The sequence below is a fragment of the Scyliorhinus torazame genome, chromosome 1 (assembly GCF_047496885.1).
Source record: "Scyliorhinus torazame isolate Kashiwa2021f chromosome 1, sScyTor2.1, whole genome shotgun sequence".
In the NCBI taxonomy this organism is placed as follows: Eukaryota; Metazoa; Chordata; class Chondrichthyes; order Carcharhiniformes; family Scyliorhinidae; genus Scyliorhinus; species Scyliorhinus torazame.
The window spans coordinates 275,681,744-275,699,668 of NC_092707.1; the positions used below are offsets into that span (position 1 = coordinate 275,681,744).

The following is a 17,925-nucleotide window of genomic DNA, read 5'->3' on the forward strand; positions in this document are numbered from 1 at the left end:
ATTCGGCTGGAACCCAACACAACTGTCTTCTCGGGATGAGACCGAGCTGCCAAGTTTGGAAGCAACATTCCAGAAGGTCGAGGTGGTTTGTGAACATTTTTCAAGCTTCTGTTCATGTCTTTGTCAACAGTGCTATGTCATCACTTTAGATTTGGTTTAGCGTATGTCCAGCATCAATGTTGAAAAAAGTGCACACAATCTGTGTGCACTTTTCCTGTGTCAGACCATTATTGAGCATCCATGTTCTAGTCTTAACACGTGGATAGGAACTTACAGTTGCACCTTCAGAGTGGTGGTGGGTAAGCCAGCAGTTTCGCAGCATTAAATTGTTGGAAGCTTCAGTAACTGCAGTCGATGACGATCTACCAGTTCAAAGAATATGCCAAGTAGTATCAAGGCGACAATCGAACTCACAAAAGTGGCCTCTGCTCTGAAAAGCATGAAATTATCAGCAATTATTTATTAAAATCTCTTTGTGCATCAGAATCATTGAATAACATATCGGTGAATGAGCGAAACTGTACAACTAAATAGAGGAGCTTGGCTCAAAAAGCAGTAAGCACTGGCTTTGGGGGGGGGGGGGGGGCGTAAGAAAGAGACATTTGGCATTCACAACAGGCATGTTTACACATTAAAATACTTCTTGATTATATTGCAAATTCTGTACTGATCAATAACAAGAATGAAATTTGTAGATGCATCATTTATCAGCCTCGACTATAACCTAGCTGGCTATATTCATGAAAATAACTTTTGAATTGGGTATTTTGCAAAGTATCCTAGGTAATGGACTATTGGTATGGATAAAGTATCAAATTAGATTCACCAGGATCCAAATGGAATTTTATCTTCAACTTCACTTCGAGGGCCCCAAACTGACAGTCTGGCAGAGAACATACATATGTTGCACATACAGTCTAAATTCTACCAGCATCAAGACTCCCAACAAGAAAACTTAAGGTTAAAAGGCAAATGCCTTTAACAGCACTGCCAGGACTATTCCTGTGAATCAACTGACAACTTTCATTCCTCCCATTAATGGTTTAAAATGGTTAAAGAATAGAATAAGGACACACCAATCAACCACTCAAATAAATAATGGAGATGAAACTCCTCCAGTCTTGCATAGCGACATGGCGGTGGCACTCAAAAGCATTAATGCAAAATAAAAATGTAATTTGTAAAGACGACGCAGATAGAGAAGTATAGCAAATAATTACCTCCTCCCCAAGGACCGTACAACAGCACATCAAGTCTTTATAGAAAATCTCAAAGCGATGCACCACAGGAAGAGTCCATTTGGCCCATCATACAGGTTGGTCATCTTTAGTACAAATATTATATGTGACCTCAGTTCTAAATTTTAATTCTTTTTTACACAAGATGAAGTCATTTTATTGTTGTTCCCGCTATTTCAAAGCACAAGTTGTAGTTTCTGAATCCATATGGTCATGGAGGCTGGGGAAATTAGTACAGATTTTGCCCAACATAATCAGTAGAGTTGGCCATCCAGACTAAGAGAATATTAATTAATCCCTCATTAATGTTTTTGATTACTAGAATTCACAACAGGTTGTTAAAAACGGTTCTAGTCCCCCACCCTGCCCCACCCACATGGAGTGATGGGCAAACCGAGTGATAAATTTTAAGAGCAAAAGTCTTATTTTAAGAGCAAAAATCTTCCATAAATCGAACTATTTCTGTTCAAAACTTTTTTTATTGGGATTTTCCGGAAAATGGGCACAAGAAAAAGTCACAACATACAGACATGTTACAGAGAATTAAACAGTCAGCAAGTAGTGATTATTACACAAACTGGGAGAAACTGGACAGTAAGAACTCGAAAGTAACATACAAGTTGCTTAACAAAATATTTATGAAACAGTGAACCAAATTATGGGAAGTCATCTTAAACCAGCTATTTTATACTACACAACAAAAAGCTCTTGCAGGCAGCCTGAAAGGAATACAAGACAACCTGTGATAATGCAGCTACTTGCCTACATCAAAGTGGTGCCCCCTCTGTCCAATTGGTGAAAAGATCAACAACCATCTGCAGCCCATGCTAGAGTGCGCAATTGGAGAACAGATTTGCAGAAATTTACAAAGAAAGAGTCACCAAACTGGCCAAAACTACTTAAAGCGTGTTGCTAATATCCCAGAATTTTTACTAACCAAAAGATATGTTACTGTTCGGGTTAGTTGCAGTGCACTGTACAAGTCAGTCTTTTGGATCTCAAGGTACAAAAGTACCTGTATTATCAATGTTGTTTTGCAATCTAGCCAGGAGGAAATTTCAGAACTGGATAAACGCCAAGGGGCACATCTTTAGAACTGATCGTGTAATGTTAATGTTTTATTATGGAATTATGGAAATGCATGCAAGTCTTGAAAAAGAAAGCACACAACAGTAGTGCATTGTTGTATCAAAATATTTAATAAATATTAATTTCCAAAATCTGCCAGGAGCAACACAGATGCATCATGTTCATATAACACTAATGTCACAATACACAGGAAAACATCAAGATCAAGGTTTTACCAATGAGATTACCATGTTTAAGAGCCTTTTCATTTCAGTATAGATATACTCTGCAGAAGCACTTGGATTCCCTCAGCTAAGGCAGGCAGTGTGACTCGGCATTTCTACATAGTGATCTCACTGGAAAAATCTACCATTCAAGTATTCAACAGCTAGCTTATTATTAGAATACTTTCTAAATGCAGGTATGTTATTACAAAAATCAAATCTACAAGTGGTTCAATATTATATCCAGGGTGAAAGATCAGGATTTACAAAACAATGTTGTGCTGTGCTTTTTAATTCAAATGCACTATCTATCTAGGAGATCTTCAATGTATTTTTTTTATTTTTTATTTTTTTAAGTACATGCAACCACTCACATTTCAGTTACACAAAAGTAAATAGGTTAATTTGTTCCCTTACAAGTGTATTTTGTTCGCAGTTTGCCTGCTTGTCACTCAAATGTTTTTAAACACTAAAGCAGCAAATATCAAAGCATTCTAGTCTAATGCTCTCCGCTCATCTCAAATTGATGTATATTTAAAAAAAAATCCTGGCCAAAAAAAAAAAAAAAGAGCTTGAAGTGATATAGAAATTGATCCAAAATATCTGACATTGTACAAAATAGTTCCGAGGCACAAGGCCATTGCTAGTGCTATAAAATAATCTATTCGGCATCTAAACACACCTCAAATTTGGCATGTAGGCAACATTACAAGAAACATAAAGAAACAATTCATCAAAAATAAAGGAGCCATAAGCTTACAAAGCTATCAAAAACCTTCAAATCTAAACATACATATAAATAAAGGAATGGTATTTAAGGCTCTTGATTATTTAAGTTATTAAATCAAATATACACAGTGATTAATTAAAAAAGTATTTACATTTATACAAAATCATAAACACTTGGCCTTTTTATTAAATTCTTCATCTGAACAGCAACTGCTGACATTGCCCCCCCCACCAAACAAAAGAAAAATCATCTTGGATGTTGATGATTGCTGTGGTTTCCACTGCATAGGCACTTACAAAACTAGACTTAACAAAAGTCAAAAGTCAAACCTATTATACACAACTTAAACAATACTGAGAGATCAGAGCCAGGAAAAAATAAATAAAGATTCACCATCTTAAATTAAACTGGGAGCGGGCAAACACCTACAACTGGGTTTCAGTTTGAAACGGGCATGGAATCCTAATTAGACTGCGTTTTAATTACAGAATGGTTCAGCAATGCGTTAACAGTAACTGAATTTACATCAGGGCACTTTGACTAGTTTTGCATAGAGGTGAGAGGATGCAGCCTGTGTAATCTCAACCAACCACAGCAACTATCAATGTCTCAGTGCACCTCAACTTGAACAAACGTAGGGATTCTTTGTCACTAATACCCTTTACACAAATATTACAGAACAATTTAGGAACTTGACTTTGAGCCTTTTAAGGATAGCAAAAGGCTATTAAATAGGCAACACTGCTGACTGCTATACAATGTATTCCATGTGACTCAAGCTCTGTGCACTTTCCAAGTCTCTGTTATCTTGTTTATTTGTCCAATTCGGATTCTTTGTAGGAGTGCCTTGCGCCAGCTTTTCATCTCTGTCTACCAGCGTGTATGCAGGCTGTTTGGAAAACCTTGTCTTTTGCTGGTGCTTGTCCACATCCACTTCTTCTAGCTCTGAGTTATGCGTCCTTATTTTGGCAATTTTCGAATTTTTGTTTTCGTAGTCTTTGCTGGCTGAACTATTCATTCCGTGCTTGTCGATGGGATTTTTTATTTGATGTAGCTGCTCTCGGACATTATTTGTCGTGTCGTCAGATGCTGTGGGAGTAGGACTGCTGCGTTTTCTCCGACGGCGTATCCACCAGAAAAACAGCATTACAAAGCAACAAATCCAAACGACTGTGATCACGGAGCTCAGCAAGGGGACCAGGAAATCTACAATGAGAAAGAACACAGTGAAAATAGCACAACAGCAGTGAAGGGAAGCTCCCAAAGCCGTCGCTGAAGATGCCCGAGCCAAGCAGTGCCCACAGAAACCAAAACTGATCGCGTAGTCACCGAGCTGGTGCGTCTCAACCACAGTGATGACTGGATTGCTGCAATTAAAACATCAGTCCCTGGAGTCTGCACTTCGCATCATGAGCCAGTGACCTCCACAGACACATGTCTGTGAATGCCAAACTATACTTTGTAGAATCGAGAGGGGATGCACTTTCCAGAAGAGTGGGAGAGAAATTTCAATAGAGAATAAAGGTATAGTTTCCTAAACCTTGTGTGCCTCTACAACAGAGGACTGTGCAATGAGAAATAATGTTCCGGCACTAGTCACCCTTAATGTCAGTTATAGAAAGCATTTTATTTTGGACAGATGGTGGTTGAGGGTGGGACAGGCAGGGAGAAAGAAAACAAAATCAGTGTATGTGGTCCGGCCGCTTGTGCATTTATCTGTATACAGACCCACATTTGCTGATTTTCCTGGTTGACGTTGGACCATGTTATCTGGTACTAAGGTGGGTTGTCTGGGAAAGGACAGCAGCACCCAACTCCAACCTAAAACAGGTCAGTGGGTTTCATAGTAATCTCAGGCTGACATCACTGTTTTATCGGTCCCTATCCTCACAGGAAAATGCTTCAAACAATAACCTGAGCTTCAGAGCTGTCTTTTTCTTAAATTCCGACTTGCATCAGGCCTTACCTGGCTTGAGCGGTTCATGCATTGTTTGGACTCTGACATCCGCAACTGCTCCAAGGAGTGTGTTGTTTCCATCAGGTTTACTAATGACGTCCATAATCTTTTCAGTTATATCTTTGATTGGATTCTTTCCCTGGACAGAATTTTCCACTGACTGCAGAGCGGGAGGTAGCAAGGGTTTAAAAAAATTATATTATTGAAAAGAGACATGTTGATAAATCTTTTCACTCATAAGGACAACTGCAAGAATGCCAAATTTCAAAAATCAAAACAATTTATACTAGAGGAAGAAAAAGTGCTGATTGTTTGACAGGTCAACTCAGATTGTCAGAGGCTTTGCCGTGGAGAAAGCAATGAATGGGGAGCTATAGACTCCTCAAGCTCTCTGATAATTCAAAAATGATGCAAGGCTCAAACATATTCCTTTCATGAGCAGAGCATTGTGCATGAATGTATGTGGCTTTTTTTGAAAGTTTACAAGAGCCACCCGGGTTTGGCTGATAACTAGATTTGTTATTGTACAGCGCACTCCAGGTTGTTCCGCACGTGCAGCCCAATCACTTGCAACAGTAGAGGTTTTGGTTTGGATTTTGCAAGGACGGGCTTAAAGAAAGTATTTTCCAAACTGACCTTATCGACACCAGGTCTGTTTGCAACTTTAATACATTTAAATGCAGAGAGATACTTACTATTGCCACGTTAATCTCATTAGCAGCAGAGTGGGTTTTTTCACAGATGAGATAAAGCGAATATTCCACCGAAAGGTTGCGCAAAATCTGCAGATGCCTCAGTTCTGCGCAGATTTGTTCAGTCGTAACACCCTAAAAGAAAACAAATCAAATTAAGATAATACCAGGTAAATCTTTCAATACAGCCAAAATAGAAACAGGGATTCGAAACAGTCACTAACATTACAATTGCTCCCTGGAATACAAGGAATTATCTAATGATACAGGTGACCATGAAACTACTGGATTGGCCTTAAAAACCTGGTTCCTGAATCTTTAGGGCAGGAAATCTGCCATCCTTACCCAGCCTGGCCGACATAAAAGAGTTTAGACCAATATCAATATGGTGGATTCTCAACTGCCCTTTGAAATGGCCTAATGAGCCATTTCAGTTGTATTCAAGGCAACAGCTCTTCACCACTGAGGACAGTTAGAGGCACCCACATCACATGAAACAAAGTATCTACTTTCACATACCGGTCGAAGCATCTCCTTGTTAATAGCAAGAGTGATCTTGGCACAAGTACTGTCAAGGTAATCCACGTTAGGCTGACATCTGGTTTTTGTTGGGCGAGTAGATGAGCATTCACCCAGGCCCACACATGGAGGAACAAAGCAGTGGCCTTCCTGAATAGGGATGCAGGTTTGCCATGCTGGACAACCACCATGGCCTTTCCCGTCAACTCTGCAAGATTTAGGCCCGCACCACATCTACAAGACAGAATTGATTCAATTCATTATAGACAGAGACTATTCTCATCAAAGCATTCCTCAAAAATAATTTCTGGATCTTGGGTGCAGTTTTAGAACAGGCTTCTCAAAAAACCCTATAAAAAAAACATCCTGCCAATTGCGGGGTAAAGATGTACATAAAATACTCATCAATTGATTAATCTAGGACAAAGGTTCGGCACAACATCGTGGGCCAAAGGGCCTGTTCTGTGCTGTATTTTCTATGTTAATGCAACAGAATAGATCACCACTTCTTTTCACAGAATGGTTACAGCGCCGAATGAGGCCATTCTGACCATCATGTCAGTGCTGGCTCTCTGAAAGGAGCAGTTCTCCTAGCGCCACCTGGGCCTTTCCTCCACAGTTCCACAAGCATTTTCTTTTCACATAATAATCCCCAATTTTTTAAAAATTGTTTTTATTATTAAAGCCTCAGTTCAACCTGTCACCACCACAACTGGGGCAGTGCCTTCCAGTTCCTAACCGGACATTGGGTGAAAAGGTTTTCCCTCATGTCATCATCACTTCTTTTGCCAATTGCCTCAAACCTGTGCTCTCCACCAATGGGGACAGTTTCTCTCCATTGGCTCTGTCCTCGCGTGATTTTAAAAACCTCAATCAAACCTCTCAAACCTTCCCTTCAAGCTGAACAGTCCCAATGTCTCCAATCTATCTAGATAACTGAAGTTCCTCATCCCCGGGAGCCATTCCCGTGAATTTGTTCCGCACCCTCTAAATGCCTATACATTTTTCCGAAAGTGTGGTGCGGCCCAGAACTGGATGTAATACTCGTTAAGGCCAAACTAGTGTTTTATACCATTTTAACATAAAAAGTGCTTTGTTTGTGTATTTTATATCTCTATTAATAAAGCCTAGGAAGCTCTATGCTTTATTAGTCACGGTCACACCATCAATGATTTATGCACATATATATGCTTAGGTCTCTGCTCCTGCAACCCACTTTATTTTACATCTGTATTCTTCCTACCAAAATGCATCATTTCACTCTTCCCTGCATTAGATTTCATCGGCCAGTCTGTCCATTCCGCTAACCTAGGTCGTTCTGAAGTTCTGCACTCTCCTCCCTGCAGTTGGCAATATCCTAGCTAAATTCCATACTGGAGCATACATTTTCTTGCTCAATCTTATTGACACAAGATCAATCATCCAAAATATAATTCCCCACACACCAGTTACTGATTCCTATTTCAGACAAGCTAATTGGGGTTGGGAGGAGAGAAGAAACGGGGAAGAGTGTAAACGAGCAAAGCCAGTCGCTTGTGGAAAGATGATAGATCATTCAACCATACTTTCACAACTCCCACCAAGGAGGCAATTAAATGATCCTTCATTAGGATGGTTGGAAAGCTGGTGCAGTGGTTAACACTGCTGCCTCTCGGCATCGAGGTCCCAGGTTCGATCCCTGCCCATGTGGAGTTTGCATTCTCCCAATGTTTGTGTGGGTTTCGCCCCCACAACCCAAATATGTGCAGGGTAGGTGGGTTGGCCACACTAAATTGTCCCTCAATTGGTAAAAAAGAGAATTGGACATTTTAAATTTATTTTAAAAAAGGATGGATGGAAAGCAGAAAGGCAAATAGGCAAATTCATGGATGTTTGAAATTCCGCTATCTAAAAAGTGCAAAAACAATTCTCCGCTAACCATTACTAGCTTGAATGTGCAAAATGTGGGGAGACAGTTTGTAAAATATGGTTAGACTGTAAAGGTAAATCCCCATCACCAGCTTGGTTTAAATAAGATCCATGGATCCTGCAACCATCACATTTATTTTACTCTTTGTTAATAGTCCTTTGATGTTCCTCTTTGACCAGCATGCTGTGGGCCAGCATCCCTTTTCATGTTGCTAAAGTCACTCCTTCATCCCAACCAGGGGCTGGTTTAGTACACTCGGCTAAATCGCTGGCTTTTAAAGCAGACCAAGGCAGGCCAGCAGCACGGTTCAATTCCCGTAACAGCCTCCTCGAACAGGCACCGGAAATGTGGCGACTAGGGGCTTTTCACAGTAACTTCATTTGAAGCCTACTGTGACAATAAGCGATTTTCATTTCATTCATGAGTGCAAGATGAAAAGCTTCAGTAACATGTCTTTCTTTACAGCAATATTCAATTATTTATTTGTATTTTAGAAAATAACTTCTATTTTCACAGATTTGAGTGCAGTGTTGCACTGATCATACCTTTGTGCACGTAACTCTGCCGTTATGACACTGGCATCCATTGCAATCTTCTTCCCATTTAGCTCCATGCGATGCAACACTATCTTTCAGGATGCAAGCTCTCCCTGTAACTGTATGTGGACAGAGATTAACATTAAAACTACATCTTTATCACAGGGCGGGAAAAAACAGCCTTGAAAACTGACATTTTGCAGAGTAGAATTCGGAACTCCCAGTGCCTCAACAGTCAAAACCATATCATGAACAATGTTAAAATCATTCTGATGTGCAAGGAAGCTAGTTATGTTTAAACCCTTTTCCTGTAAATGCAACAGGCAAGAGTAAAATATATATATTGTACAAAGAAATTAGACAATGGGCTAAGAAAAGGCCATTCAGCCCCTCTAACCTGTTCTGCCATGAAGATCATGGGAGAAAGTGAATTTGAGGCCAAAGATCAGTCATGATGAGTACTAAATAACAGAGCAAGCTCAATGAGCCAAATGGCCTCCTCCTTCCTGCTCTTATTTCATCTGATCAGTCCCTCCATCCCCCGCCTTGCTTCTGTAACCCTCAAAATCCTCTTAATTTGTTTTATTAAATCTTATCCATAAAGTTACAAAGCCAATGCAGAGTGGACAGGGCAAACCCTTAATCAATCTAATTGCTTGTTCCAAAAAACAATTCAATTGAAGCCAATTCATGGTCTCCACAAGAGAGACATACAAATCCAAGCTGACAGGAAAAGGCATTGCACCTCATCTTGGACTTCATCTGACGCGTGGTCTTAGTCAAAAGGCCAAGAAGCATGACTTTCAATATCCTTTTTTTTTTTTAAAATAAATTTAGAGTAGCCAATTATTTTTTTTTCCAAGGGGCAATTTAGCATGGCCAATCCACCTACCCTGCATATCTTTGCGTTGTTGGGGCGAGACCCACGCAGACACGGGGAGTGTGCGCAAATTCCACGTGGACAGTGACCCCGGACCGGATCGAACCTGGGACCTCAGCGCAGTGAGGCAGCAGTGCTAACCACTGCGCTCACCATGCCGCCCGACCCTCGATATCCTTACCCGGAAACCCCCCCTCAGTTTTGAAACATTCCATTAGCACCCCCAGCCTCAGTAGCTAGTAGAAGAGGAGAGTTCTAGATCTCCACTAGCCTTTGAACCAAGTGCTTCACCCCATGAAGGGCCGAGCTCTCATTTTAATGTATGCACCCATGTTCTGGGTCTCTATCTACCCTGGCAAATCATTTAATCATCGTAAACACTTCTAATCAGAACACCCCTTAATCGTATCTACATTTAAGGGATACATCCAATATATTTAAATCCAGTGTGCTTGGAAAACAGGTTTTACCTTCTTGACATCGGAGGCCACTGCGGCCTGGAGGGCAAATACATCGATAGCCATTGATTTCGTCCACACATGTAGCCCCGTAAGCACAAGGTGAAGACTGACACTCATTAATATCTGAAAAGGTAATTGTTTCACAAATGAGACCAAGGTACTTCACCGTTCTGACCTGAAGCGTCAACACCATTTCTCTCTCCACAGATGTTGACTGACCTGCTGAGCTTTTCCAGCGTTTTTCATCATAACTTAAAAAAACAGTGCTGCTCAATTGTCAGTCTCACTTAGAAGCTTAAAATCTCACATTTGGTTGGAATCTCTCACTTTATCGTAAGAGATCAGCCAGACATCAGAGGGATGCACTCAAAAATCATCGAAAGACTGCTGCCTTTGCATCAAATTAATAGTTTTATAAACCTGTGATGGTCTCGACTACAAGTAACTGGCTGGTATGCCAACCAGCAGAAAATGTGGGGCAGACAGAAATCAGCCAGTTTCAAAGAGCAATATTTGGTTTCAAATCTTTCCTCCTGCTCCTCCTGAAGGTGATGACTTGCCATCTGGGTGCATTCAATAGGAACCGTTCACCTTCTAGTGACGTGAAGCAACAGGGAAGTCAACAGTCCATTTAACTACAGTGGCATCACAACGGAGCCTTTATCTAGCAATTGTATTGCCAGAAAACTATAAAGAAAAAAAAGAACTAAAGCAGAATGAAATGGCACCAAAACAGTTTAAACATCAATTTAAACGTCCATTTTGATTAACTAGCTATTCACCAGTTTACTTTGGTGGTATCATTTTCAAATAATCAAACCAGGAGCAAAGTCCAAAATAGCCTCTGCAAACTCATGGTGACTGGCACAGCAATATGCCCAGAGTTGAGAGTTTAAGCTGCTCTGTACAGCCAGCTTTCAAGCAGGCCTGAGTAAGAGTAAAAAAGGAAATAAGCAGGGCAGAAATAGCGCAAATCATGGTGGCCAAGGTCATAATTCATTCAGGTCTGGGTTTTAGTTAAATAAAATGTTGATTACAGAAAACCAGCTCAACGGTGGCACAATAAATATAGCTTTTATTAAATTTTAAAAAGTACCAATTATTTTTTTTTCCCAATTAAGGGCCAATTTAGCATGGCCAATCCACCTACCCTGCACATCTTTGGGTTGTGGGGTTGAGACCCACGCAGACACAGGGAGAATGTGTAAACTCTCACAGACAGTGACCCAGAGCCAGGATTGAAGCCGGGTCCTCGCGCTCTGAGGCAGCAGTGCTGACCACTGCTGTTGTACAATAAACACAGTTAAACAAAATATTTTACTGACGCACATTAAGTTGCATCTGCCACCCATTTGATCATACCACTAATGCACGTCCTCCTTTATTTCCAAGGATCACTGCAGCATTTGGCAGACTGGCTATTTTCAAGATTTGAGACTTTGCTCACAGACACCAATTCACTTCCGGACATCGAGGGGAACCCAACTCAACTCTACCCGGTCTAGGAACCAACATTTCTTGTCCATACTGTTAGTCTAGGCCATCCACCGGAATCTTTCTAGAAAGGCTTAATGGAAAGTTATCCAATGCATTGAGAATCAAACTGCCCTAGGGCAGCACGGTGGCACAGTGGCTAGCACTGCTGCCTCACAGCGCTGAGGACCAGGGTTCAATCCTGGCCATGGGTTACTGTCCATGTGGAGTTTGCGCATTCTCCTGGGTCTCACCCCAACAACCCAAAAAGATATGAAGGATAGGTCATGCTAAATCGCTCCTTAATAGGTTAAAAAAAAGAATTAGGTACTCTAAAGAGAGTCCAACTGCCCACATATTGCAAGTCCTTCATCAGGAGGTTTATTGAAGAAAGTGAGCAGTAATGTGTCTTCCCTTTGAAAGTTCAATGCTGAATATTCTGCCTCACACATTTCTAAATGCTAACTCATTTTAATCTTTATGGGATAATGGACTTTTAACTTGCCTGCAGGCAACATTAGAAAAAAAAAAATGAGCCTGTAGTTAACTGCTTTATTGTCCCCTTCTTGAACCAAAAGATCTACATTGGTTAACCTCCAATACCACAATACAATTGTAATAAAATAACTAAATGGCTTTTCAGTGAATGCGATGCAAATAAAGGGGTTTTGGAGTCTAGTTCATTCAAAAACTGTTGCTCACCCGGTTTAAGGATAGCTCGCGGCTAATGCAATTAACAATTCAGTAAGCCCTAAAAAGCAAGTAGTGATGCCATATTTTAATACTTACTGATACGGCAATCCGGTCCTGCAAAACCAGGAGCACATTCACATCGATACCAGTTCTCACCGTCCACACAAGTGCCACTGTTGTAACTTAAAATTGCAAAGTTAATGTTAGAGGTGGCGGCAAAATAATCACACAAAGTAGAGAAAAGAATGCAAAAAATTATACAGTTTTTAAAAACTCTGAAACCACACTTACCATGGGTGCGGACTGCAGTCATTTGTATCTGGGGGGGGAAAAAGAGAAAAGAAAATCACAAAAAATTAAGGTTTTAATGATGAGCTGCAGAGACTTCTGTGAAACAAAATTCCCACTGTACTCACGCCCCAAGGTGGTTACTTGTTAACAGGCCTATGATTAAAGTGTAGGAAGTCATTTACGGTTTGTCAAATAGGCTGTTACTCTTCTGAATGGATTCCAGGCTTTCACCATGGACTGTGCTAAATACATCTTGACAGATGTGCGCATGGGGAGGCAGTCCTTGTAAAGCAACTAACAGGAAGAAATGAGTGAAAGCAGACATTTCACCCATCAGCCAAGAATGTTGGGAAAAAGATCACATCTGCGTTCATTTATGCAATTTGTGTCTCTCTCCCAGGCACAGGTCTAGAGCTGGGCAGTAAAATGGATTGCGATTAGATCTGGCAAGAGTCGCAGTTAAAATGCTTATTTTGCCTGCTTTCAGAAAAACAAAGCCAAGAAGGGAACATAAACATGGTGAAATTAAATTCAAGACACGGGGGCCAAAATCTGACAGAGGAGCGAACGCAGTATCTGTTCGCTGGACTTGCCTTCTTTACTGGTTTAATATTGCATATTCTGCCTGTGGAAACCCACTGAAAGTAAATGCCAACTGGTAATGGCACAGGGAGCGAAACAGGACATCAAGGAAGTGAACAGGGTAAAGTAACCAAGTATCTCCTTTGTTTCACCATCTTTTGTTCTGCCGTGGCACAGTGGTTAGCATTCAATTCTGGCCTGGGTGACTGTGGAGTTTGCACTTTCTCCCAGTGTCTGCGTGGGTTCCCTCTCAGTCCAAAGATGTGCAGATTAGGTGGGGTTACGGGGATAGGGCGGGGAGTGGGCCTAGATAGGGTGCTCTTTCGGAGAGTTGGCGCAGACTCGATGGGTAGAATGGCCTCCTTCGGCACCAACAATTCTATGGTTCTATAGATTAACAGTGCAAGGGCTGAGAAAGGGTGGGTCAAGTCAATATCAAATCGGGTACAGAAAGAAAGGAAATTAAAGATTGGGTTGAGAGAGGTGAAAAATATGCAAAACCTTCAACAGCAATTAGAGCACAAGACATAGGGGCAGAATTAAGCCACTCGGCCCATCGAGTCTGCTCTGCCATTCAATCATGGCTGATATTTTTCTCATCCCGATTCTCTTGTTTTCTCCCCATAACCATTTATTAATCAAAAACCTATCTATCTCCGTCTTAAGCACACTCAGTGATTTGGCCTTCTGCAGCAAAGAGTTCCACAGATTCACCACCCTCTGCCTGAAGAAATTCCCCCTCATCTCGGTTTTGAAGGGACGTCCCTTTAGTCGGAGATTGTGCTCTCTGGTTCTGGCTTTTCCTACAAGTGGAAACATCTTCTCCGCATCTATTCTATCCAGGCCTTCCAATTAAAAACCAAAGAAATGAGACTCCTCACTCTTTTAATTTTCAGTGGCACAGGGTTTAATTTGGAAGCACTCGTCATACTGATAGTATTGTGCAAAGTCCAAAATGGACAAGGCTTTGTGGTGAGTTTGTTTGAACCCACTGCACAAGTAAAGCATCCTCACATCATTCACTCCATTCGAAGGTTGGTGGGGGTGGGCAGACAACAAGCAAGAACCATTAGTTTCATGAATATTGTAACAACAAATTGTGGTCAAAGGAATAGGAGTTAGACCATTTAGCCCCTCAAATCCGCTCCGCTATTCAATAAGCTCATTGCTAATCTCTGAACTAACTCTATATACCCACCTCAACCAGCAGCTATTAAAAAGGGATAAGTGGCAAACAAAAATTCTCAAACTTAACATAGAGGGCAGCACAGTGGCTAGCACTGCTGTCTCATGGTGCCAAGGACCCAGGTCCGATCCTGGCCCCGGGTCACTGTCTGTGGGTTTGCACATTCTCCCCATGACTGAAAGATTTGCAGGATAGGTGGATTGGCCATGTTAAATTGCCCCTTCTTGGAAAAAAATAAGTGGGTACTCTTTATTTTATTAAACATTTTACATCAACTGTTCCAGCATCAATTACCAATTATAGAACAGCACTGCATGTACGTGTTTCCTAATTTCACTCCTGAAAAGGTTTCTAGGCAATGTCCCTTATTTAGAGACTCCCCAACCAGAGGAAATAAAATCTTGAAACTTTTCCAATCGAATCAGACGGAGAAGTTGGCCATTCGGACCCTCAAACCGGTTCTGCCATTCAATAAGATTATGCTTGATCTGTTTGAGTTTGCTTCACAACAATCTACCTACCGCTGCCCACACGACCCTCAAAAGAAAATTTATTGTGTCCTAAAAGGGCGTCACCTAATTTTAAACAGGGCCCCCTAGTTCTAGACTGACCCACAAGAGGAAATATATTTTCCGCATCTAACTTGTCGAGTCCGTTAAAGACTGTATAAAACAAATCAAGTCACCCCTCACGCTGCTAAATTAGAGCAGAAACAAGCCTCCCTAAAATCACTCCTTACAGACTAGATTGCAGCGAATAAAATCTCTTCAATTTAACCCTTGGGTGTCCAGGTATCATTCTGGCAAATCTAGGCTGCACTCCCTCCAAGGTCAATATATCTTCCTTAAGGTGTGGTGCTCAGAACTGCTCTCAGTAACCCCTGATGCAGTCTAATCAGAGCTTTGTACAAGTAAAGCAGAACTTCCTCCCCTTGTGCTCTATACATAAAGGCTAGCATTCCATTTACCTTTTATTATTTCCTCCTATACCTTTTCAGGACATTTTAATGATCTATGTACCCCACCGATCATTTGCCTGGATAAAACGCACAAGCTCAAAGAAAGTAACTTGCTGTGTGAAGCATATTGAATAGTTTTGGCAATGGGAAATGGTGTGGCTGTTCGCAAGAGTAACAAACACAGCACGGTTATAGCTCTACTACTACAGAACACTGGCACTCACTCTGCGAACACGTGAGTCCTTCCCAGCCTTCTTTGCAGACACAAGTAAAGGTATCTCCACTGACCACGCAGGTTCCACCATTCTGACAAGGATTTGGCAGACAGCTACTGTTTCTTGCTATGGGATGAGGGAAGAGGAAAAAAAAAAGATTGCAGTCTTAGCCAACGGCACGAGAAATAAATGTTTTTTTTTTTTTTTTTTTTAAATCATACAATTTACTTACCTATGTTGCAAGTGGCACCTTCCCAGCCAACAGGGCACATACACTTAAATGTATCTCCTTCATCATAACATGTCCCGCCATTGTTGCATGTGGCTTCATCACATTGACTATCCCCTGCAAAGCACCACAAGTTTAACAGTGAAAGGTTCAGTTTTCTTGTGAGAGTACCACAATGAACTTAAAACACTGAGGAATTAAGCCAAAAACACTTACTGGAATGACACGTTTTGCCTTTCCAATCATTCTTGCATTCACAATAGAAGTCATTCACCAGATCCTGACATTTGCCTCCATTCTGACATGGGTTTATGCTGCAATCATTGATATCTGCAAAATAGACATGCAAAGCCTAAACTTAACAGGTGCACAACTGACTTGCATTGCATCAGGCTGTGAGGTAGCATTATTTCATACCAAGTGAACCTGCCCATATCTTCCCGCACCCACCACACCATGCAGCCTCTCCATCCCCCACCCCCAATATCCAAGTAGCCTCCTCCAAGATCTCTGTGCTCCTCCAATTCTGGCAAATACAATGAAATTTACACATACCTACTTGCTAAAACATCTAACCTCAGGAGTACAACCAAGACTGAAGGTGTATGGATAGGTACTCCACGTGCCTTAACTTGCAGAGCTACAGAACAAATGTTGGAAAGCGGGAATAGGCTGGGAAGACTCGTATTTTTGGCCGGCACAGACATGGGCCAAGAGGCCTCTTTCTGTGCCATAGACTTTCTATGATTCTATGAAGGGAATAAAAAAGCAATGGTCCGAGGTGTGGAGCTATTTCAGATTTATTTACTGAACAGATTGCAGAAAAAAATAAGTTCTCCATCACGCGCTGAACATTGAGGTGCAAGATAATTCAGAGGCTGATCGACTTACTGATTTGGCAAAGGACCCCTTCCCATCCTTCATGACATATACACTGATAGATGTTGACTCCATCAATGCAGGTCCCACCATTTTTACAAGGATCACTCTCACAGTCATTAATGTCTGTAATGGGGAAAACGTAGAATGTCATTTCACAAAAGTAAACTTCTCGTTTTTTCAACGCTCACTATCGTCAGCGTAAAATTCTCAAGCTTGACATTTGGATCAATAACACTAAACGAGCAGTAAGCTCCTGCTAAATTCAATTGCAATCGGATCTCAGAAAATAAGAGTATAGATAAAGACTATTAAATAGCCTGACTGTTTTAATCTCCTGTTGAAACAAAGGTCGCTGCTTCAAACAAACTTGAGACAGAAAATTGATCACAAGTTTGCAAATTGCCCTCTGTTACGAAGTGTGGTCTAGCCACAAGTGAATTGTGTCAAGATCAGGGACAACTAGCTGATTATTCACAGATGCCACAAGGTCATAAGGGAAAATAAAAGCCTTGATAGTCAAGGAAATATGTCTAACCTACAGCACAGTCCAAGGTTCAAACAAAAGAGGTTCTGCTTCTCTAGTGCAAGAACGGTTATGACCTGCAGCTCAACATTTACAAAAGGAGGAACTGAAGCTAGCGGAGGTACTGCAGAGGGGAAGAGTGAAGAAAGGGGGAGAAAAGATAAAGTTATCCTCACTTTCATGACAGTAAGTGCCGGTGAATCCCTCGTTGCAGTCACAAGTGAATTTTCCTCCTGCTTGACTCTTGCACTTGCCGTGAGGTCCACAAACATTTGAGGAGATGTAGCGTATCCCAGTGGGCGTACTGTTGGACGCTACACCGACAGTGCAGCTGTCAATAACTGAAAAATACCAGGAAGCAAAATACTTTAAATGGAATTTCTCAGACCCATGTCAATGAACGCGTATGCAAACGATAACAGTAGGGCATCCAGATGCAAGTACAGCTACCGATCATTTTAAATATTTTGTGGAATTTAAGAGCAGAGTCCCAACCTTTGGAAAGCTGCCACTATTCCACATCAAACAAGGATTCTTTTTGTTGCACAAGGCAATGGGGGTAAACGAGTCGGGAACCACAAAATGCAATGTTTTAGAAACATACAGAACGCAAAAAAAAACATATGCTGTGTTGCCTGCATAACAACTGTCCGCATTTTTTTTCCCACAAGTATAAACA

At 41.2% G+C, this 17,925-nt stretch overlaps 1 protein-coding gene across 1 annotated transcript in view; it reads right to left on the bottom strand.

Moving 5' to 3' along the window:
• Nucleotides 1–1,697: 1,697 nt before the first annotated feature.
• jag1b (jagged canonical Notch ligand 1b) overlaps nucleotides 1,698–17,925 on the bottom strand; it is a 63,253-nt gene continuing 47,025 nt past the window's right edge. Inside the window, exons 14-26 of the mRNA XM_072506427.1 lie at nucleotides 17,423–17,587; nucleotides 16,733–16,846; nucleotides 16,058–16,171; nucleotides 15,845–15,958; nucleotides 15,622–15,738; nucleotides 12,672–12,699; nucleotides 12,477–12,562; nucleotides 10,224–10,337; nucleotides 8,883–8,992; nucleotides 6,429–6,662; nucleotides 5,913–6,044; nucleotides 5,227–5,377; nucleotides 1,698–4,466 (exon numbers count right to left, since the gene is read on the bottom strand). Coding sequence (XP_072362528.1) covers nucleotides 4,012–4,466; nucleotides 5,227–5,377; nucleotides 5,913–6,044; nucleotides 6,429–6,662; nucleotides 8,883–8,992; nucleotides 10,224–10,337; nucleotides 12,477–12,562; nucleotides 12,672–12,699; nucleotides 15,622–15,738; nucleotides 15,845–15,958; nucleotides 16,058–16,171; nucleotides 16,733–16,846; nucleotides 17,423–17,587 — 1,934 coding nt within the window. The 3' untranslated portion in view covers nucleotides 1,698–4,011. The remainder of the gene's footprint in view (nucleotides 4,467–5,226; nucleotides 5,378–5,912; nucleotides 6,045–6,428; nucleotides 6,663–8,882; nucleotides 8,993–10,223; nucleotides 10,338–12,476; nucleotides 12,563–12,671; nucleotides 12,700–15,621; nucleotides 15,739–15,844; nucleotides 15,959–16,057; nucleotides 16,172–16,732; nucleotides 16,847–17,422; nucleotides 17,588–17,925) is intronic.